The sequence below is a fragment of the Triturus cristatus genome, chromosome 3_2 (genome assembly GCF_964204655.1).
Source record: "Triturus cristatus chromosome 3_2, aTriCri1.1, whole genome shotgun sequence".
NCBI classification, from domain to species: Eukaryota; Metazoa; Chordata; class Amphibia; order Caudata; family Salamandridae; genus Triturus; species Triturus cristatus.
The window spans coordinates 1155046537-1155070871 of record NC_140584.1 but is presented as its reverse complement, the minus strand read 5'-3'; the positions used below and the strand labels follow the sequence as shown (position 1 = coordinate 1155070871).

General features: G+C 43.5%; 1 protein-coding gene across 4 annotated transcripts in view; it reads left to right on the top strand.

The window, feature by feature from the left end:
* Positions 1-24335, top strand: part of LOC146859306 (uncharacterized) — a 300182-nt gene that overhangs the window by 142398 nt on the left and 133449 nt on the right. For all 4 annotated transcript variants that reach the window (XM_085649974.1, XM_085649971.1, XM_085649973.1 and 1 more), the window contains one exon: positions 18897-19026. In XM_085649974.1, coding sequence (XP_085506100.1) covers positions 18897-19026 — 130 coding nt within the window. The remainder of the gene's footprint in view (positions 1-18896; positions 19027-24335) is intronic.

Genomic DNA, 24335 nt, shown 5'->3' with positions numbered 1-24335 from the left:
GCATGCAGAACCCTGGTCGTGAATAGAGAACTGTTCACTTATTTTAGCAGCTATATTGGCAGTCTGTCATCAAGATGAGACCTCTTTGCTTCTAGGCCAGCAATATTCCAGCGTTTTCATGATATACCCCTGCCCAGGCATCGTGCCGGTGTTTTAGACTTCATGTAACCCTCAGCCTGATGCCCTATTCTTCACAGAGACTTGTCGCTGGGATTCCTCACCACTTGATGTTACTCTGGCTATCCCTAAAGGTGAACTGATCATCTATCAAGCAGAATTTACACTGCTACCTGTCAAACTGCTGCAGTGGAGGACATTGAAATGATTGTCTCTGTACTATGCCTTAGTCCCATTTTGTCTTTCTCTGGGGGCTCTTATTTACCAGCACCCAGGTGAATTAATCACCTCATTAATAGATATAATTGCTCCTCATATAATGAACATCTTCATATTGCTAGCCCTCATCACTCATACGATGTTAGAAGGCTGAGCCATGCTCAGTCTTTCCTAGCGCATTCTGCTCTTCACGTGTGCTGCAGGGCAGAGTCTAAATCCCATTTTCTAACCTCATGAATTTATCAGTTACCAAGGATCCCTTTTTCCGGGACTGACCATTATGCAGTCCCTTCCTCTGTAGCTTTCTCCAAGAAAGATGGTTGCAATCTTTGTCTTATTGCGTGTTTGGGCCAAGATGACAGAGAAACCTATGAGAGCCTTACAGAACACCCTTGTAAACATAGCTATGAGAGCTGATGAGGCAGACCTCTTCAGCAGGTGGATTACCTCAGTACTGGATTCAACTTCTCCTATCAAAAGTGTCTTTTCCCAACATAAAACGCGCTTAGCACCCTGGTACTCAGAAATGGAGAATACAGCTCAATGTCATTGTAAAAAAATTTGAACAAGGTGAGGGATGGAATGCTGGAATTAATCTCAGCCTCTTGTGATCACTCCGGCACATCCCAGTCCATCATTTCATGCCTACCATGCACTCTTGACAATGGCCCACCTCATGCATATTGGTGCTGACCCGAATCCTCATAAGAACAATCTGTCCCAAACTGCTAGATGAAGCCCACTCCAGAAGGGAAAGCAAGCAACCTCAGACTGATTTCACCTGAGTTAAGGCTCATCAGTTGGGTGTAGCAAGAGTCCTATGGCACAATGATCACAGGACCCATTTCTAGGCACAGCTGTCACACTCAAACTGCAATAAACAACCAGATGGTGGATGGAATGCTTGAATTAATCTCAGGCACTAGCGAGCTCTTGGGCTCTTTTCAGTCCATCCTTTTCCCTCCACTGTGCCACTCTAAAGTAAGTAAGTTTTTATTGTTTGTTCAACAATATAAAGGACATATAAAAACAAAACAAAAAAAAACCATCAACCCGTTAACCGCGGCGGAAAATCCACCGGGGTGCGGGCGTTTCGGTGCGCGGGCGGGGCCGTGTCGGCCAACGGACGTGCGCAGCACTACGGAGTTAGTGCTTGCGACAGCCGTTGGCCGACGCACGCAGGGAAAGGGTTAAAAGAGGAAAAACGATAAGTCAACTTTACATCAATAAGAAACTCACAAAATATAATTGTTTTATAAATTATTTGCCAAATTATTGTCCATTTTTTCACTGCCGGAGTTCCAGCCCTGTTAAACTTTTATTTTTTCTACCTTCGCTGGTGCTTTCTTTATAGTCAATTTTATGGGCCTGGTCAAAAACTTTAAGGAATTTGATCAACTTACATTTCAGTTGTGGGTCCAATGGATTTAGACACGCGATTATTGTGGCTCTACAGGTCCTGATGCCTCTAACGTTAAAAAGGTGTCTGAATAAGGTGGCTTGTGCATTGTAGAGTTTGTTGCATATGCAGATTACATGAATAAAGTCTTCTTTGTGATAGCTGCAGAGTCAACATGATTTTGGCCCTTTGTGCACCCAGGTAGGCTGATCCGCTGTTGATGGTAATTTTCCGAAGCGTATTGCCATTAATTGTTCTTTCAAATAAATTGAGAATGTCGTGTTCAAGTAAGGGGCTGGTGCAAGTGACTAGTAATTATTAATCACCGTTCAAGCGTGCAATCTTAACCTGAAGAGCTTTTTATCGATTTGTAATGAGTGAATTTTTGCTGCTTTATTTATTGCTTGTTTGAAGGACTGATATGGCAGGTTTTTGTTCCATAAGTCATTTGTACAAGTTATTGACAAAGATTTGTATAGGTAGTGATTATAACGTGATTTCTGTCATCATCGACTTCGGTCCAAAGGGCTTTATTAAGTAGTGATGTGGCCACATTCAATTTTAACAGATACCAAAGCTTTACTGTGGTATACATTCTCCCCATAGTCAATACGAATCTGCGCCCGAGAAGCTGACCGTTGTAGCTGAAACTTTTTTATAGGTAGAAACTATTAGTTGGTTAACAAGCTCAGAGTCTTTGCCATGAAAAGCGGCACTGGCGTATGTTAACGTAGGAAGGATTTTCGCCGCCATCACCGCTAGCAGTGGTTTAAATGATGGACCATTCAACTTTTTTGCCAGTTGACTGAAGGCGAATGTGTGAGCGCTGGTTCTCGAAGTCATGTACTTTTTTTTGCTCTGTGATTTTGTAAATTGTCTATATAAAATCCCAAGCATTTATAGTTTTTTACTTCCTCTAATTGGTTTCCATTAAGCCAGATGTTCTGCTTGCTTCTCTGGTGACTGCCAATCACCATTGTTTTGGTTTCCAATGTATTTATTTCTAGATTGTTCTCGGAGATGTAATCTGACATTTCATTTAAAACTCTTTGAAGACCGATCTTTGTTAAACACATTATCACCACATCGTCAGCGTACAAGAGGTGTGTGAGTGCTAGCTTACCAAGTTTCAGTGGATGAGAATTAGTGCAGTCTAGCCTCTGTGCAAGATCGGACATGAACAAATTAAAAAGATGTGGTGCCAATATGCAACCTTGGTTGAGGCCTTTAGTCGTAATCGGCTTTCTTGATAATCTGGTGCGTCTCCTATCTTAATTCTTATCCGTGTATTGTAGTAAAATTGCATTATTCTGTGTAGTAACCTTTCGGGTATGTTCCAGGCTCGCAGTTTTTTCCAAAGGAGGTGACGGTCTACACTGTTGAATACTGCCTTTAGGTCTATGAAGCAGAGGTAAAGTTGTTTTCTGTGCTTGCATTTGTTTGCTATTAGAGATAGAGCTAAGATGTTCGATATCGTCCTTATACCTTGCCTGAAGCCTGTCTGATTAACTGGAATAAGATTCAGTTTATCTGACCATTCCTTAAGGTCTTCCAAAATGAGTGTGGCGTGGTATTTGGCTTCACCATCCACGAGGGCGATTAGCCTGTAATTCGATGGATTCGTTCTATTTCCTCCTTTAAAAATGGGTGTCTGTATCGAGCCTTGCCAATTCGGTGGAATACAGTTTAGGATCTCTATTTCTTTGTATAACTTGAATAAATGCTTGCTCCAGAAAGATGGATCATTCTTAAAAATGGCTTGTGGAATTCCATTAAGTCCTGGAGCGCAGTCTCCTCTACCTTTCTTAATTATGCGCATTACTCCATCAGCTAGCATGGAGGACTGGTTTGTCTTTACATTTGGGCAACTGGTGCCATTTTTTCCCCTGCATTTTGGTTTTTGCCTCCGTTGACTTGGCTCCGGAGACCTTTATTTCTCTTATATGAAGCGTGCTGACCTCTCCTGAGTTGTTTGTGTCACTGACCCATTGTATGATAATTTCAGATGTATTTTTTTTTCTCAGGCTGTCCCAGAGTGTTCACTTCTAGCATGTCATGAGTTACGATTTCTGTAAACTTTGTGGCTAGAAATTTAGCCCACTCGTGTTCTTGAATTTTTGATGATGGCGTGTTCACCGGCCTATATAATTTATTTATGATTTCCCAAAATGTGTTCGAGTTGGTTTTCTTAGCACTGCAAAGCAATTCAGGCCAAAATTTGTCGCTGCTAGTTCTTTTTTTCTTCCCATAGCATTTTTTTTAATAAGTTTTCCTCAGCTGAGGTACATTGTCCCAGGATACTTGGTCGTGGAAAGTTGTTTTTAGCCTCCTAATAGCTTTTTTGTGTTCGCATTTCAAGGCTCTCACCCAACCGTTGATTTTTGATTCATTTCATTTGGTTTTTTTTTTCATTTTTAGTCTGATTTCTGCTCGGCATGAATGTGAGATCTGAGGTGAATTTTACCCAGGCTTGGATTTTGTTCGGGGCCTCAAGTTCACTAGCCGTTATCATCATCTTTAATTTAGTCTGGAGTGTATCTATCGTTTCATTTGACCATTTAAGGCGTTTTAGTCAATTGTGTATGGATGCTTCCTTCTATTCTCATGTTTGCTTGCTGTTTGGCGATTTTTAGCCAGAAATGCATGTGCTGGTAGGAATGGTCACTCCTGGTTGTATACTCTATGGAAAAGCGAGACAGAAATGGCATCAGTGCTACTGAGATGGCTGTATAATCCAGTCTTGATCGTGTCTTTCCTCCGTAGATTGTGTGTTTTGGTGGGAAATCATCTGTTCTACCGTTTATTACTCTCAGACCAAGAAACTCTAGGGCATTTACCAGTCGTTGACCTACGGGGTCCGGTGTAGATCTCTTTAGCTGAAATTGCTGTGGAACATTCCAGTATATATTGTCGGCTACTAACTTCTCATCTTCATCCGGGATATATATATATATATTATGTCCCATGAGGGGTACGTAATCCTTTTATCTGTAATTATGGTGATCAACTGGGCATTGTGGGCTGTTTGTTTCCTTGCTAGCGGATGTGCATATGTATTGATCAACAGGACAGTTTTTGTTCTGCCGACGGTCCCAGAGGTAAGCTTTATCAATTGGATATTTGGACCTGAAGAGACAATCTGTTCCGTTTCAATATTTAGTGCTGTGGATATATATATACTGCCAGTCCCCCTTTTGGCCGTCCATAAATTTTGGTTTTTGTTGCAGGGACTGTGTAGTGTATGTAATTTGCCAGGGGAAAATCTTCCAGTGCCCATGTCTCCTGAAGCGCTATTATATCTCATTTCTCCCAGTTTTCTAGCCATTTTTTTGCCCCAGCAATGTATATTTCCAAGCCTTGCTTGACTGATGTCTTTTCCAATGGTCAGTGGCCCTTATCTGAACTTAGCGCTCCTGGCAGCCAGCTCGATCTGTCCTGGACTGTATCATTTTCAATTGCCTGGTCGTTCTGCAGTTCACTTCTCTGCGAGGATGGAAGGTTGCTACTTTAAGGACTGTACATTTATGCTGGTTGTTTTCTCTTTGACTTTGTCCATTACTCTTGTTGTGGTTCGAGTTTACAGTCAAAGGGCCAGGATAGCGTGGTATAGTTGGCCTTGTCAGTTTAATTCCCCAAGCTTCTAAATGCAGATTGGAATTCATGATGTGCTGGGCGTCTTCTTCTGACTGCCATGTAGTCAGCGGTTGTTCTATATTTTTTTTTATTTCCTTTTGCTATAAATTCTACTGCCCATAAGTTCGAGTTCAAATAATTTAAGGCTGGAATGTTAGCTGTTAATTTCAATATGTTCCCCCTGTTCAGCGTGTCTTGTGGGCCTTTTGAGTCATATTCCGGAATTAAAAGTATTCGCTGTTTCGGAAGTTGATGCCACTGCTCTATTTGTAACATTGGATCCTCATTCTTGTTGGCTGTAATTTGTTTTTTCATCTTTTATTTGGACTCTTAGGTTTACGTATTGGGTCATATTTCCCATTCTGGTGTTTTGAGCTGGGGTTTCCAGCTGTGCTATGTTCTCTTGATTGATCTATTTGTTGTGGTTTAATTGCTAATTCCTGCCCTGAGTTTCCTTGGTTGTTCTCACGTCTATGTACCAATTGAGGTTTCAATTGCGTTTTCTCCGTTGGATTAACTTCTCCATCACCGAGATCATGGGCCGTAGGATTTTCCGTTATCGGTCCTACCGAGGTCCTATTTCTATAATTGAGAGCCTCTGGGTTTAAATTCTCTATATTTTCGTACTCCATTTTAGGTTCTCACCGTCCAGCCTCCAGAGTTTGTGGATCCGTATCCGTTTTTCAGGCCTCTTTGTCTATTTGCGACCTTATTGTCAGCGCTTTTTCGAGCAAGGGCATTGTAATCCGGTGGTTTCCTCTCTGTTTTTTCTCTTCGTGGATCTTCCGGTCTTCATCGTTGGGGTCAATGCCTTGCCTACTTTTATTCTGTGGCTGTGCCCTGCTGACTTCCTTTATCTGAGCCAGTTGCTTGTTTCCTGTTTTGTTCCTGGCTGCTATGTGTTTTTTCTTGTGTCACTGTGCCACTCTAAACAAAGGCTGAACTCCTGTTCATTGTTTTTTGCCCACATTCCATTATAGACAAAGGCCCGCCTTAGGAAATCAGTACAGATCCCCCTCCTCATTAGACCAGTTTGTCCTGAACTGCCAGGTGAGGCCATCTCCAAAAGGGACCTCAAAAAAACAGAACGCAAATGGAGGTAGATTTATGATGAACCTCCAAAGAAGGGCAACAATTTGAAATTACCATTGCTGTCCATACTTATTCCAAGGATAGAATGGAGATGCTCTCTTTGGTTAAGTTTTTGCCTAACCCCTAAACCTGGGTCAAAAGTGGCACCCTCTCCCAAACTTTGTGAGGAGTTGGTACCTTTTTTTTCAGGACAACATTGCCAACATCTCCACCCATTTTCCAGCACAGTGTTGCATACCATTTCATTAATGGAAGATTCATCCATGTCCTCAGTTGGTTCATCCATTTCTTAGTTTGAATCCATACTGCTAAAGGAAACCCTGGCAGGGCTTAACTTATGTAAGTCGGTGTCTCCTTTAACATTGTACCCCACACCTTCACCATCTTATTGCTGAAACCCTGATACCTCTCTCACTAATATTATCAATGCCTCCTTCACCACAGCTACTGTGCTGGCTACGTGTAAAGTCTTCAGTAGTTCTAATGCTCCAAAACCTCTGACCGCTCCAACCCAAGTGTTTTAAGCAATTTCTGGCCCATCTCCCTTTGCCACTGAAAATCCTGGAAAAACCTGCCAAAAAGTAACAATCTTGGTATTTAGAGTCACATTCCCCACTGAATGGCATCCGATCTGGTGTTAGATCAGAATGGAGCACTTACACCACCCTGCTTGCAGTCACAGAAATCCTTCAATCCACCCTAGACCAGAGCAGCTCAGATGCACTTGTATATTCTTGGACCTATAGGCAGCATTCAGTAATTTCTCACATGCCATCCTCTGAAAACATCTCTTAAAAAGCGGGGGAAACTGCCATGAAATGCCTAAGGGTGGGCGGAACTCACAAAGTTTTACTCTTCGGTATTCCACCGAGTTAACTAAAAACTCAGTGGGATTCTGTGTAGTTCCTCAAGCAGCAGAATGGTCTACCGTGCACGCTCGTCGTGACCATCTGATTGCGGGTAGGCCTAATTGCGGGATTGGAAATACATAGATTGATAGCACAATATCGGCTGTTCTCATGCTACTGTTACCCCGCCCCCACCCCTGGAGTACACAGTCACAGCCTTCCCTCAATCTCCCCTGCCAGACGCATTTCCAGGAATCCCACCCTGACCCCTTCTCCACTTACCAGCTACAGTAAAAGGACCGTATCCACACGTGGCTCAAATTTCTCCGACCATCCTTCAGCGTCACCGGATGATCTTCTGCAAACACTCATGTCCTGCTACAGGAGATTCTCCACACTGTACTGTGTACACTCTGTCCTCCTAATCTGGTCTAAGGTACTGCCAGTCACCTGCGACCTCACCGAGTTACTTGTGAGTTCCCCAGTTCACAGGTGAGCCCCCAGAAGCCACAGCTTGCAATGTTTGTTATTGGACTGGAGCTGGTTGCAGAACGGGGGCAGCGGCGAGTGGCCGGAGGGAGAGGAAGTGGGCAGCTGCTTTCTCGAAGGCGCCTCCCTTTCTGTCTCCTGCTCCAACCCGACGGCTGCATCCCCCAGCGACCATCTATGGCAGCTTGTCAGCCTGGAGAGCACGGGTTTGGGTAAACCACTTTCACACACTTGCTGAAACCGGTTTAATAAAGAACAATACAGTGCCTGCGTGTAAAAAGGCTCATTTACCTTTATTGAGAAGTCACCCCCCCATATGCGAAGCAGCAATGGTTCTCATTGTGGGCAAGCATCCTTTAGCAAGTTGAAATGTGAAAGGTGGACACTAGCAGCCTATTGGCCCCACCTAAAACTTGGAGCAGGGGATAAAAGTCGACATGAGAATGCACTGCCATTCTCCAGACTGAATAACGCAAAGGCAGAAAAAGGACTTCTGCATTTCCGGTGAGACACCAACATACAGGATGAAAGACACTTCCGGTGGAGATGTTGGGTGACTGGACTGGATCGAGTTCAAGAACTAGCAGGAACCAAAGAGTGTGGGAGTGGGGTGTAGAGCACCATCTGCTGCTGGTGACATCGCATGTTGGGAGAGGTTTATTCAGAATCTAACTCTGTCACTCATGCAAACATTAGACTGAAGCTGGCTGGAGATGCATTAGACTGAGTAAGAAGAATTGGAGGGGGTAAGGCAGTGAACCACATGGATAAGTTTGTGGAGTTTTTTGCCAAGCTCCAAGCGGAGTGGAGTTCACCACCCACCCCTACAAATGCCTCAGTTCCTACTTAACCAACAGATCACAATTGGTTTCTCTTACACCTTATAAACCTACTTCCTTTCCTCTTCCCTATGGAGTTCCTCTGGAATCCCCGCCAATCTCCACATTGTTCAATGTTTACACATCACCACTTGCTGAGTTAGTCCAATATTAAGGATTTAGCATATTATCATATGTTGATGACACTCAGTTGATAAGATATCAGACTCTTACTGCCACAGATGAACTTCAGGGCATGCATATCATGTCACAATGAACAACGTTGCCTCAAACATAACAGTGAAAGCACTGAGGTTTTGTGATTTGGCACCTCTCTGGTCTAATAAATGGCAGTCTTCAGACCTTGGCTAACCTGCTGTTCCCCATTCATGATTAGATAACTTGGGATCCCATCCGATCAAAACTTTTCTATTGCTTGTCAGTTTTCATGTGTCTTTGCAACATGCTTATCACTACTGATTGACCTTATTATGAAAGTTCTTACTTTCCTGGACATTACTCTTTGTAAAAGAGTAGTTCATACCTTAATCACTGCATAGCTGAATTATCGCAATTCCATTTATTTGGGTCTTCTAGGATGCCATCTGAGTCAGTGGCTTCAAATTGCCTAAACTTCAGCCGTATGCCTTCTACTAAAACTTAACTGGTAACCTGTACACAAGCACACAAGGTCAAGACTAGGGGGCAGATCCTCGGTCTTGGCATATTCTCTATGGAACTCATTTGATCTCCACTTGATGAAGTCGGAATACACTTTCAGAAAACAAATCTTAAAATGTGGTTCTTTAACTTCCTTTAGTATATTGATCCTATTCCCCCATCTGTGCTTTTCTGCCTCGACCAGTGCCAAAACTGCCTTTTCTGAATATCAGCTGCACTCTAAGATTTGTATTCATTCCCCTAATGTTTTCAGTAGTCCCATCCCTCACTCCATCCATCCACCAAGTGGCAGTGTTCAGGAAGGCTAATCAGCCTTTCCTTGCTAAGCAAAAGGCTTCATTGAATATCAAAAAAGAGCCCTGTCTTTGCTTCCCTCACTTTAGTTTCTAGGTCTCCTCCCTCCAGCTTCAGAAATGTGTGCAATACGATTCTTCTCTCTTGAAACACAAAATCACCTCCATATTGTGAACATCCAGGCCATGAGTAGCCTAAATGCATTCCAAAGGCCTCCATTACTCTCGCTCATTCACACATGCAATGCATGTACCACACAGGCTACATATATCAAACACAGATAACATGCACTCAGGATTTTAGAGCAGGACACTGCGTACGCACATTAAAGTAGAACTTTAAACAAGTAGGCCAGTATATTTCTACTCCATTGACTCAGATAGGAAGGCCTGGTCACATTATGGATACTCAAAACAAGTTAAGCTGCTGCCACCACCCCACTATATGCTAAACCCATAACAGTCACGGTAATCCTGTCTGTCAATGTAAGAACACTTAGGACACGCTTCTATCTTCCCTCCCAGTTACAGAACAAGACCAGGTCCTAGTCGTGGGCCGTCCCACATGCAGTAGAGTAGCATTACTGGAGGTACAAAATCAAACGTTAGTATACCAGATACTTGCAGTCGGTCTCTCGTTGCAGGGGAGCACACCTGTACACCATGCAGTTGATATTCATGTCCCAATAGAATTTGTTGTATCGTTACAAATGTTCTATTTTACTAATTGGTTTTATATTTACCTAAATCATTTCAAAAAACAGTTTTTTATGTTTTAATGCACCAAAAAGCATAAATACTATTTCTCAGCTGATCGTCGTTCTTAGGTATTTCTAGGGTAGTGTCATTAGGTGTAATTGACAACTTTTGGGAACTTCACAGAACTTCTCAAGTAAGTAAATTTCGCTTCAAAAAGACTACTTTGCTTGAGCTTTTTCCATCCAAACATTTTTATGTTTGAGAATTTTTCAACAAAGTAGACCCGAAATTCACTACTTCACTCTCTTCCATCACAAAAAAACCACACGCCAAGACCCCACCATCTGACTGCACCCTTACTAAACAGAACACTCCCATCTCCATCTGTGCTCCATCTCATCCCCCCCCTAATCCATCAACATATCCCTCATCCTTCACACACACACACACACACACACACACAGTCTCTTTGCCACAGCTCCTCTAGCTGGTCCTCTACTACACAGCACAACGATCGCTTATCAACTGCTGAGTTTAGAGCTCCAAAGCTAGGCCCTCATGCTCCTCCTACTATATGCACCACATCCAGTTTTAACAAATGCAAAGGTATTGCAGATTCTCCTTGCCAGTTGTGAAGAAGAATCCTGATTTTATTAAAGACAAGGAGGCGATTTAGTATGCAGTCTACTTTCTTACTACTTATTTACGGGAAACAACATTTACAACGCAGTCATTACATCGCACTACCTTTACATAGCAGTCATTACATCGCAACATCCTGTACATCGCATGTCATTACAACACAGCCATTACATCGAATGTCAATACAACGCATGTCATTACAATGCAGGCATTACATCGCAAGTCATTACAATACATACCAATACAATGAATAGTACCCTTACACTATTTAACACTTACCCTACTATTACACTCACTGGAGTTACAATAGTATTTATTACCCCTATACTATCCAACACTTACCTTAAATATGATGCAATTATCATGCATTGTAATGGTATGTGTTGTAAAGGTATAATGCGATGTAATGGAATGCGTTGTAAAGGTAGTTTCTGAAAATGCGATGTAATGGCATGTGATGTAAAAGAATGTGTTGTAAAGGATGTTGCGATGTAAAAACTGCATTGTAAATGTATGCATTGTAACGTCATACATTCTTTATTTACAGCTTTTGAAACCACTACATATACCATAATGCATTTCAGTTTTCAAAGCCATAAATATCAAAAAGGCTCAGTCTATATAAAGGCTATTAACCACTGGTTCCACCTCTTGATGCAAAGAAGTTCAAATCTAATCTTTCTAAGAGACAAAAATAATTGAAGTCTAAAACATAAACAAACGACGTCGTCCAATCCTTTATCGGATATCATTTGTGGCCCACATAGTGACGTCCAAAGACACTACCAAGCTTGGTTGGTCAGCCTGAAGTTTGATTTGATGGTGGTGCACCAGATAACAGAAAAATAATAGAGGTAGCATAATACTCACCTCCTTATCTTTAAGAAAATCAGGGCTCTCCTTCACAACTGAGGGGCCGATTCCGATCCGGGTCAGAAAGCACTCTGACCGAGCCGGAGTGTTTTACAACTGAGCCAGAGTCCTGCAGTCCGACCGAGCGAGTACGATGCGGCCTTATGCTGTCTGACTCGGTTCGGTCGGACTCCCATAAAAGTCAATGGGAGCCGGTCGTACGACGCGTACATAGGCTCCCATTGACTGAATGGGTACGTCACAGACAAGTGCGCCCCCTGCAGTGAGCACGCGTTGGTACCATCCGCACCATACATGCCTGTGTTGGGGGTACCCTTGGGTCTCCCCCTGTGTTCGAGTCGTAGGGCTGTGGGTGTCAGGGGGTCTGAAGCGGACCCCCAAAGCCAACCACCCGGACGATTTGTGAGCCGGACACTCCGGCTCGCACAGGCTGTCCGACGCGTGCATCGTACTGGCTCGGTCGTGAATCGCATCCATTGCATGCCACGGTTGGCTTACAACTGAGATGTACGGAGCAGTTCGGACCCGGAAATGACTCAGTCGGTGAATTTCATGTAGCTCGCATCGTATTTGCTCGCTCATACAGCTGTACGAGTCGGGTGGAAATCACGCGTACTGCTCGTAGTTTTTCCAGCCGGATCGCGTTCGGTGCCCTTCCGACCCAGATCGGAATCTGCCCCCTCGTAGGAGAATCTGCAATACAATTTTATTACAAGAGAGGAGGCTGGTATTATACATTTTTAACACAGAATGACTGCAGTTGTTGCTGCATGTTCTATCAGCTTGCAATAGAAAGCCTTAAATGTTGAAACCCAAGATCAACCGGAAGCTTTAAGGATATCTTCCAGATTGGTACCCACCCAAAAGGCTTTAGAAGCCATTGCTTTTCTAGTCGCATGGGCACCAAAATAATTTGTATCTATTTCAGCTAATGATGTGTTTATCCCACCTACTTAGTGTGGTGGAAGAAAAGAGGGCTTACGCAAGGTTATCAATAATTGAGGAGCTTCTGTCCTCAGGTCTTTAGTTGCCGCCACAAACCCTCTTAAGGCATCTTACTACACACAGTTGTGGATGACATTAGAAACTTGGAAAGTGTATGTATGTAGATCATATTTTCTTACGGCACATAACATTAAACTGAACACGATCTGGCGAAACTCATTCTATCAGTAGCCAAATCTCTAACATCTGAAACTCTTCTGAATTACACCAGACCTAATAGCATCACTAATTATCAAACAGAAGTTTAAATTGTAAACTTTCTTTATCTATCCATGACTCACATGAATGTAACACTTTATTCACATCCCACATAGAAGCATACCTGGGCTTGTGAAGGACTAACTATCTAATCCCTTTCTTCAATCTACATACTAAAGGATGTTCACGTACACGCTTGCTCTCCACCTTTTCATACCCTACGGAAATAGCTGACCTGTATCCAATAATGGTTCTATTGCACTTAACCACTGCTAAGGAAGCCAAGACCTTTAGATTGCCAATCACATCCACTGAAATTGAATCCATACCCCTTTCCAAGCACAAGGAACAGGATCCCCATGCTGACCTATATGATTTAAGTGTATCCCGGGCCCATGATGCTTTGATGTACCCTGAAGTATCTTTTTAAATTCCTAGTAAGTCTGTGAGTGGACTCAAAGATTGAATGCTTTTAGCTGTAGATTGCCTCATATGGCTAAACTAAGGATCTGAGCCTGCGGGTTCTTCAGAATGTACAGACCAGTTTGGAGCATAATTGGATAATCTACTGATATCCCCAACAAGATTGAATAACATGGGTAACTTCTCCAAAGTGGGGTGACCACTACTATTCACAACAGCTGGTGGCGTATCGGAGTCAGACATCTGGAAATCATTGTGAATGGCGGTAAAGCATAACGAGTTCCACCTGACCAATCCTGAAGAAACGCAACCATAGTTATAGCTACCGGGTCTGGTCTCCAGCTGAAAACATTGTCCAATTGTAAAGTCCTATATTATACTACAAATAAGAGGGAGAGAAGAGGTAGAATAGAGGGGCGGGGTCATCCTCCTCACACTCGCTATGCAAAAATTAGAGAGCCCAACTCTGCTATATGGACTGTGTAGGCTTCTTTATCCAAATAAATAACAAATGCTTATTTTAAATATGTAGAACCCTCACCCACCAGGGTTACCCCTTGGTAGCATGCTTCATCATTTGGTTTCTTCCCGTTCTGCTGAGGAACGGGGCCTGCTGCCAGCAGTGGGTTACACGGGAGAACAGACTGATATCTAATGATATGTAAGAAAATAGGAGTAGGGGGTTATAAGCCTTAAAAAATATCTGGCTGATAGCTACTGTGATTTTAATAAATGCTTCAGTCGATATGATTAAAAATGGGAAAGTATAAGTGGAAAGTTCTTAGGAATACTATAGCCCTAACTTCCTCCTAAAAGCTGGTAAATATGTTTCTGCTACCCATCCCAGTGGCTTTCGTCAAGACCGAACAGTTCACTCCCTGAAACCACTCCTTTAATATTTGTGATTTGTGCACAGTACATTCCTCTCACAATGCCATACATGCCAAAGATTTGTTGTCACCCACTTGATGTTATAATTACATTGGTTCTGAAACAATAAAGAAGTTTAGCGATGATTGTCCCAGGACACTGGGAAAGTCTTGTGTCTCATTATCTTTAAGCACCTTGCCGTATCCAGCACGTGAAAGGTCCAATATAATGGCACGATCATCCGGTAGTTGCTATGTTCCATACTGAAGTGAACACTTTTGAGTTTCACAGAGGACGTTGCCCTAGTGCTCAAATATTCACACACATCGCACCATACACATGGTGCACAATACATACATGTAGTAACACTTAATAGTGCTCCATAGGTCCACGGATCCGTGACGAGCCTGTAGTTATATTCTGTATGTGCATGAAAGCAAAGAGGAGTAAACCAAGAGGAAAGCATTTTAGCCAGTGAATACTCCTCTCATTCCAGTCACATCACGTCACTCTGCAACGCAGCTCCGGGGCGCTTACTGGAGGTACTTGGTGGGCTAGTTGGCCCCCAGAGACCCTCGGGATTGAAGAGAAATTAATTCCTCAACTTAAAACGTGCCACAAAGCGTGTTTGCACCCATGTCACCTGAGCCCCGCCCCCTCCCTTCACCACTGTGCAAACGCACCCCGTGGTGCATTTTAAATTGGGGGATTAACTCCCCTTGAATCCTGAGGGTCCCTGGGGTGCAACAAGCCCACCAGCTACCTCCATTAAGCGCCGCAGAGCTGCGTTGCAGAGGTGTAAAATGGGGCGTGGCCTCAGAACACCTCTCGGCAACGCAGCCCCCTGACGCATACTGGATGTTCCTGGTGGGCTAGTTGGCCCCAGGGACCCTAGTATTCAAGGGGACTTCGTTCCCCGTCTGCAAACGCGCCAGTGTGCGTGTTTGCAGAGTGCTGCAAGGAGGGGGCATGGCCTCGGCGCGATGCCGGTCTTTTATTTATTTGTTTAAGAAGGGCGGTTGTATTGCCCTGCTTTTTGCTAATTTATTGGCCCTGGTGACCCCAGGGCCTGCCCCCTAATTTTAATTTTTTTTATTTTATTTTTTAATTTTGGGTGGGGGCTGCGTGGCCCCCCCCCTCCCGTGGCCTTAATCGGCCCGTGGGACCCCATCCCCCGGAGCATGACCTTTTTATTTATTTTTTTAAAATTCTTTAGGAGGGGGTCTGCGTTGCCCCCATCCTCAGGCCACTTATGGCCCCGGGGACCCCATCCCCCGGGGCTGGCCCTCTCCGTTGGGGGCCGTGGGGGGGTCCCCAATCCCCTCCACGGTCCCGCCAGCTCCCGGCGTACCTCGGGAGCCGGTATTGCTTTTCCATATGGGGAGATGGTAAGATGCAGCTCCCCATGTGGAAAAGCAATTTGGTTTGCATTTTGAAAGAGGTGTTTTTTTTTTTTTTTTAAAAGCCCCAGGGTTTGGCGGTCCCCGGGGCTGTGGGGGGGGGGCAGTGTACCCCCCCCCACAATAACAATTAAGTAGAGCCCTGGGTGGTCCCCGTGGCTTGGGGGGGCCTTAGAGGCCACACAACATTAAACTAAGAAGCCCCGGGGGTGGCGGTCCCCCAAATATTGCCTCTTGGATTTGGCCGACCCGGGGGCGAAATATTATCGTTTTTTCTTTTTTTAATTGTGGCCGAAATTCGTGCTGGGTGCTCGAATCTCAGTGTTCTTTTTTTTTTTTTGTTAAAAAAAAAAAAAAACTTTTTGGGCCACGCCCTGAGCAGGCCTAGGGGGTCAGGGTGTTTCTAACCTGCCCCCTTACTTTTTATGTTTTCTTGTGTAGGGATCGGATGCATCTCCATTCTTGCGTGTGGGGAACCGACGCAACCCCTTCCATGCAACAGTTTGGTTGTATAGCGTTACGCATCTTAAGGTACATTGAACCCTGTAGCATTTTAACATCTAAAGAGAATTAAGCTATTTCTACCATTTTAAGTACAACATTGTGGATTTGTTTGTAGTTTGTGGTCTTGTGATCAGTCTGAATAAAGAATACTTATTTTTATACTACAACTTGTGTGGTGTCCATCTGTAGTGTTGTCACTTGGTTACTGTATGTGTTACACACTGCCTCCGAGATAAGCCTGTCTGCTCGTGCCAAGCTACCAAGGGGGTGAGCAAGGGTTATTTTAGGAGTGTACCCCCTTACCCTGACAAGACGCAAGGGCCCCTACTTGGACAAAGGTACCTAACTCTGCTAACTAGAGACCCCCAAATCTAACAAAAAGGATCTATAAATACCAGTCTGCCATCTCATCCATCTGACCCGAAAGATATTCTGCTCCAAAAGATGTTTCTTGCTCTTGACAAAACGCCCACAATGCCTTGGCTATCTTCACTAGATGTCTCGATTTTGTACCCTGAAATGTAGGTTTGCGACTAGTAAATGCGTTCGTTCATCTGCTCCGAACCATGATGCAGATACAAGCTGATGGGCGCTGGTTTGAATACTGTATCAAAAGCACTCCGATGCCTCTTCAGGGCTATACAAATGCAATTTATATTAGCTATTATGTACATGATTTTGTTTCGATTTCTCACAAACTAAATGAAGTAACCAAAGTTGATAACATTTTTAAACATTTTAAAAATAAACGTCCTGAATGTGAATAACTTCGCACGCTCCCTAGCAATGTTGATGTTACTAATAGCACTATAGACCCTTCGTCTAATCGGCATGCAAACCGGCCAAAATATCGATTGAAAAGCAAACATCAGATTAAAAATTATAAAAACACGTTGCACACATCAATGTGGAGTTGCTAAAAAAAATCCACTAGGTAGTTTTGGTCCGGAAGTAGAGATATAGCCTAACGTGAGCAGTAATTTCCCATGAGTAGGCACAGGACACAGTGTGTCACATACTGCACTACAAACTTGCCTCCCTGTAGAAGACCTGAGACTGAACAATTTTTTGAACCCCCGTTTGCTCTGGCCAAAGTGTATTTTTAGCCAATGCAAATGCAGTGGCAACTGGCGTGGGGACGGGGGCAAAACAACAAAAAACATAAACTAAAAAAACATACCTTTCTTTCTTCGCAGCACGACGTTCTCCTCCCTTGGGTGTCTTCAGGAAGCTCCTGATGCAGGAAACTGCACTGCCCAATCCCGGGGCTACTGTCACAGCATGAAAACAACACCAGCATTGGATAGAGTAGGCGCTCCTAAGAGCACTTGTGGCCTGCGCTTTCTCTAACCCAGCTGTCTAAGACAGCTATGTTAGAGAACTTTAAAATGCGCATGTCTGGCTGGCCAGCACAAGACGGCAGGCCAAAGAAACATGCACTTTTTAAAGCGCATAGCTCTCTGCTGCTGCCACTCTGCAATGCTAAGATTAAATAAGGGTCAAACCCAATACACCCTTGAGGGCTTGGGCAAATAAATGTGGAAGGGTAAATATGCCAACAAGGGGTTTTGTTTTAGAGTGATCTATTATTTATAAATTGAAATGATCTAAATCAATAAACATGTTAAGATGAAATAACACCACTGTGAAATCAATCCACTGATCTAAACATCAAAAATATATAATGACAACAACGCACACGGGGGTTCTTTTTGTGAACTCTGACTTTACCATCTAGTTCCAGTTTATCTGTTATGTACAGTAGATCATATGCTCAAAAAGAGTTTTATCTCTGTTCAAACTAATCAGGAATAGATGTGTTTGTTTGATGAAATGAGGACTGAATCCCGTCCCCTGTTTTCATGATATATTGCTCCAATTTATGTCTCTTTTGTACTCTTTTTACTTTGGATGAAAATATAAAAATCATTGTGCTTAAATCACAAAAAGAACCCCCGTGTGCGTTGTTGTCATTATATATTTTTGATGTTTAGATCAGTGGATTGATTTCACAGTGGTGTTATTTCATCTTAACATGTTTATTGATTTAGATCATTTCAATTTATAAATAATAGATCACTCTAAAACAAAACCCCTTGTTGGCATATTTACCCTTCCACTCTGCAATGCTGGCACTGCCCTGACACTTATTTCATGACAGGTTGCAGAAAAAATAAAAAGGAAATAAATTCACTTTTATTACCATTTTATTTTTGAACTCTGGGGATTGTTAGTCAACTCTCTTCTGCTGAAATGGAGGAGCCACCTATGTAAATGTCATTCTTGCGCTCATCGGTCTGCTTTGGACAGGTCAGACCATGGAAATGCAGGTGCAAAATTAACCTGTCATCAATACAGAATTGTTCCGTCACTGGTGCAAAGAAAGTATTCTGCTTTCCTTACTGTGTTTTGATACTATGTTAATACTGTTTGCCCTTTCATACTACACAGCAATACAAAAAAAATCAGTAAACCATTCTAGGCAGTTGCCTAGATCACTATCCGCTAGGAAGCGCAAATTTTTCATTAAAAAAAAAAAAAAAATGTGGCCCAATTGCCATTTCCTACCCTGGCCATATTAGATTTATGAGGTTTAACTCTGCCTGGTTATGTAACTTTGAACACACACCAATTAAGAATACAACAAAATAAATGGATGGGTCTTTTCACCACTTTTCACTATGTATTTTCAGGTCCAGTTTGTGAGGGAGCAAGGATTTGGAGGCGGCATGGTGTGGACCATCGACCAGGATGACTTTGCGGGGACTTTCTGCAACGCGGGCCGGTACCCTCTAACAAACAAGCTCAAGGAGTTCCTTGAAGGTAATGAGGACACAGGAGAAGGAGGAAAATCACAAAAGTGTTGAAAGTCCATGTTCAGCGTGGTGCCAATGTCCCGGGGTGACAACAGTCCTTCCGGTCTCCACTGGCTGGAGTGAAGCAGGGGGCTGCCCGAAGCACTTGTGCCTCTCTTGGCGCCGCACTGGAGTATCTAGCAATAGTGGCCGGGTGTCCCATGGAATGGACGGGGTAAGAGTGGAGAGTCGATCAACCTTTGGCTTTGCCATAGATCGCTGGCTGTTCTTGGTCTGCTGGGATGAATTATCCCCTGACGTCAGGCGGAATCCTGAATCTGGGGAATAACTCATGAAACGAGTTAATTTCGTACACAATATCGATAGTGGAAAACATCTGATATGGTTTGTTGTTAAATTCCAACTTCTGATAGTGACCAGAAACCAGATGAAGAGGGTGGGACACTTCTGACACTTCCTCGGCATCCCTGGCAGGCAGAGGCGTTTAAAGGCCTGGGCACAGTGGCTCTGGTCCATGCCCCCTCCTTTCAGGCCCACCCCCTCAAAGAGCCAGCTCTGATCCGCAGAGTCTTTATTTGGTGACCTGGAATAATTCCTAAACATATTGTTTTGAATACCGTTAATTTATTTTAATGTAGTTGATGTGTGTGATTTTATTACAGACATTTTGTAAAGGAATGTTGTTTTCATGTTTCATGTAATATTCATGAATTTTTTTGTTTTTTTTTTAAGGAAATAGGACCTTCCATAGGAGAAATGGGGGGGGGGGGTGTCATAGAGATTATTTGCAGTAATATTCTTGAGCTGCTGCTGTGTTACAATATTGAAAACACACATCACTATCCCTGAATATTAGATGTAAGCACATTCAGATTTTGGACGAATGTGCTTGTGCACTGCCAGTGACCTGGCCAAAGAGGGCATGAAAGAGCTGAAACGTGTTCAGAACAGAACCTCCTAAATACATTTGGCCCAGGGCCCCACAAATCCTTAAAATGTCTCTGCTGGCATTGAAATCACTCCAAACACACTGCCAGGAAAGCCTGGTAATGGTCAGGGCACAGAGGCCTCTTTAGGAGGAGGTAGGGACCAAACCTTGCACTCCCTTGAGGACGTGGAGCCTTCATTTGCGTTTAGTGAAGTAGGATATCCGCTCAACATTGTCAGATGACCCGTCCTCATACTTAAAGTGCCAGAGATATTGATGCCCTCTTCATGCGGGGGACAACTCACCTGCCATGTGTTGGCAGATACCATGCGTCCGCCCAACTCTAGTTAAGGACCCTGGCCGCTCCTTCGCTGGGACCTGACAGTGAGCAGGGCCTGTGGCTTGTAGTTTGGGAGGCTAACCTTTGGATTCCCCTACAAGTGACATAGAAAGGACTTTGGATGAGTAGCTGCTGCAGGCACTCCCGGACCAGGCAGCTGTTCCTTGGTCAGGACAAACCTATGCTGTTCTAGGTACAGGTTATTCTTGTGTTCATTTAGTGTGTGAACCGTTTACTTGTGCATGACTGCTGCATACATTGAGATCCCTCGGTGAAACAAACGATTAATGATGGAGAGGTTGCACCAATTCTCTGCTGAAGCGTTTCCCAAACTGTGGGTCATGAGCAGATTTTTGGTGGGCTGCTAAAGTCCGAGCAATAAAGATGCTTAAAGATTTTGTGCTGATCTTGTCACATTTAGGGGAGCTTCAAAGGAGGAGGTCAAATGTCAGCCACGTCTTTTGACAAATTGCTGCTTATTCTTTTAACATGTAGACTGGTATTTACTTTTCTTTCTCCGACTGGGAAGTTTTTAAAGTGAATTAGGTGACAATCTTGCTTGAGTACACAGAGTTTGAAAGGAAAGGCAGTAGGATGTCGTATTTGCAGTGGTGGCCCGTGTAGGTAAGCGTGGTGGAAGTGGGGCAGGTGGGGGGGAAGTGACAAATGACAGAATAGGTAAAATAAATGTATAAAACTGCTTACAAATAACTCGGCGATGTGGTGATCACAAGGTAAGTGGTTTTATTTATTCATTTAATTTATTTGACCTATTCCATCATCTGTCACTTCCACCCCACAGCCAACTGCGCTCACCAGCATGGGCCGTGACTGCATATTTTTGCAACACACAGCTAAATGTAAATACCTTTTAAATGAACTGTATTTGTTCAGCAGTTAGGAAAGCAAAAAACAAAAAAACTAAATTTAACTCTGAAGTGTGCTGTAACCAGAGATTAACCGGATCAACACAAATCAAAACACTTACTTGGCGACACACAAACGATAAATATTCACAGAAATCAGGATTCCGCACATATTCCAGTGGCCCGGGCTATAATGCTACAGTACGGCATGCATGACATCCGCCATATTTCAGACAAATTATCCTGCACACTAAACTCTAAATAAGGCCTTTTGTTTTCCTGCTCTTCAGAGATACTATTACTATGTAAGATTATTCCACCCTAAAACAAGGAATCAATTAACCCCTTCAGTGCCCATGACGAGCTGGACTCGTCATGGGCCGCGGTGGCGCTGTGCCCATGACGAGTCCAGCTCGTCATAGACCCCGCCCGCTAATGCAACGGCCGGCACTGGGTGGGGAAAGGGGCGGGCACTGAAGGGGTTAAAGCATGGCATCTGTGCCCAAACAAGTCTGTTTTATGATAATACACCAACACATAGAAGAGTTGCAAAGGAAGCGGCTTCAATTTGTGATATTTGATTGAACTATTGAGTTCTCATTAATAATGTCACACAAGATAATTACACACATTTTTTTTACTGACAATCTAGTTCAGGATAAAAGCAAGTTCATCATTTTGGGAGAATGTTCCTGTTTGCAATTCTTTCTGATTTATGTACTCTGATTTAACCCTATCCAGTAATGGTCTTTTGAAATAAGCTCTTGATGTTTTCCATTTTTGCTAGTTTTAGTGCATTTACATGTTTGAGCATGTTTCAAATCACTGTTTATTAACATGCTGCAGCCTCCACTTACCAATAAAGAATGGTTAACAACTGTATGACGGGCTTTGCTTGGCAGTGAAAGGTCATAGGATGTCGCTTGCTTTGAAGTTGCAGCGAGATAATATGTGAATGATGTCATTACTGGTAGCCATTTTGGTGAAATTATACTAGTCCTATTAATATACCAAAATTCTCAATTCTGGGAACACGTTTGTTGTAATCAGTAATGCGTCGCTGGTGAAATTGCTGTAGCACCCATTGCTTGCTATAAATCATGTGACTAGGACTGTTTCACATATATCTGTAAATATAAAAAAACAGACTGATTCCCAGTGGTTGAGGAAGAGCTTGTTCTACATTTAAGGAGAAAGCTCGCTTTGGGACCTCTTACTTCAGGCACACAACCAGTTCTCAGTTATTCGGTGTCAAGTGAAAGAGCAATCCATACACCGCGGGGAATCGGGGATGTTCCTCGCCAGCACTGGCACCCCTAGATCCATGGCATACACATGGGGTGGAGCAGACACAGAGATGAGAGATGTGTTCAAACAGCGTGTCACATACGTGTCACACGTGTCACTTCTCTACATAGAGGAACCCCGCAGACATGCTTTCTGCAGCGAAGTCCTCCTGTGATATAGTCAGATTTCCTCTCAAACCAAAGGACAAAAGTTGGGCTGTACATTGGCACCAGGGCCCCCACCCCACACCCTTTTCCGGTCCGGCTCTGATTGAAGAGAAACAATGTAACTTGTTACTTTGTTTCTCTTCAGTCCAGGGTCAGCAGCGCGAGGAGCTCAGAGCAGGCTGCAGACTGCTGCAGCTGCTTTAGAGAGTGAGACACACAGCTCTCTAACCGAAGAGCTGAGGGGGGCCCCCTTCACCTACTGAACACTGGGCCCCCCCCCGCACTGCAGGGGCTGCAGTGGTGTTTGTGATGCCCCTGCTACCCGGGTCACAGAAAATTACACACTCAGATTAAACGCCGCCATTTCCAAACCTGTGCCCAAAAGTTGTAGGGATCCTCAAAAAGTTTAACAATCTGCACCCTGATTCACTGAAGCTCTCCGCCTTGAAAAACAAAAGTGTAAAAGACAGGAAAGAAAATGAAGAGTGGATTATAAACTCTCTGATAAAGTAATTTACAAGCAGACTATGGCTAACTATAAGGCAATTAATATTAGGAAAAGTTGGTATACGTACGCAACAAATGGAGACATTCAAGAATTCCACCAGAGAACTCCTCCAAGTTCTAAATAAACTTGTCAATTCTCCTGAAAACAGAAGGAACAATAATAGTCCATCCTTTTGCGAGAAAATAGCTTCCTTTTTTTGGACAAAGTGGAACAAATTTACAATCAGTTTACCTGCTCCAAAAGCTTGGATCCAAGCAACAACTCCACTATAGCACATGCTTCCTCTCCTGATTCAAACTCTCCTCCTAAAAATCCTCAGCCTAAACTCAGCCAATGTTCTTATGTTACTGATACTGAAGTCCTTAACCTAATCAATTCCACTAAATCAGGGTCACCACTTGATCCCTGTCCACCACCAATACTCAAAGATTCCTATCCCAATTTCCACTTATCTCACCAACATCTTTAATGGGAAGTTCAGTTTTGGGACCATTTCCAAATTATGGTAAAGGGTGTCCATCCTGCCACTACTCAAACCTAATCTAGATCCCGATAACCCAGCTAACTATCGCCCTATCTCTAGGCTGCCTTTTCCAGCAAAGATAGTGGAAATACTCATCAACCTTCAACTGACTCAGATCATTCAGGACAATCAGTTAGTGGACCCCGCCCAATCTGGTTTTAGGGCTGAACATGGCACCGAAACAGCCTTAATAAAAATTACAGATGAACTTAAAATCATTCTCGATAAAGGAGGTTCTGCAGCTCTTGTCCTCCTCGACTTGTCGGCGGCGTTCGACACAGTCGATCATGCTACTCTTGTTGATCGCCTAAAAATAACTGGGCATTATGGGCAAAGCGCTCGACCTACTTCAATCTTTCTTAATTGACAAGGAGCAGTCGGTTATGATAGAGAATTTTACATCCAAATGTTTCTCCCTCCCTTGTGGGGTTCCTCAGGGATCTTCCCTGAGTCCCCTACTTTTTTAATATCTATGTGGTCGAACTCTCCACCCTGATCAGATCCTTTGGGTTCTCCTCCACTTCATATGCGGACGACAGGCAGATTGTCATGTCAGCCTCAAATAATGTGGACGCTGCCATCTCAAAATTTCACAACTGTGTGAGAGCAGTCAGCAACTGGATGAGTAAACATTGCCTTAAACCTAACTCAGGAAAAACCGAGGTCATTCTTTTTGGCAACAACCCCCATTTTTGAA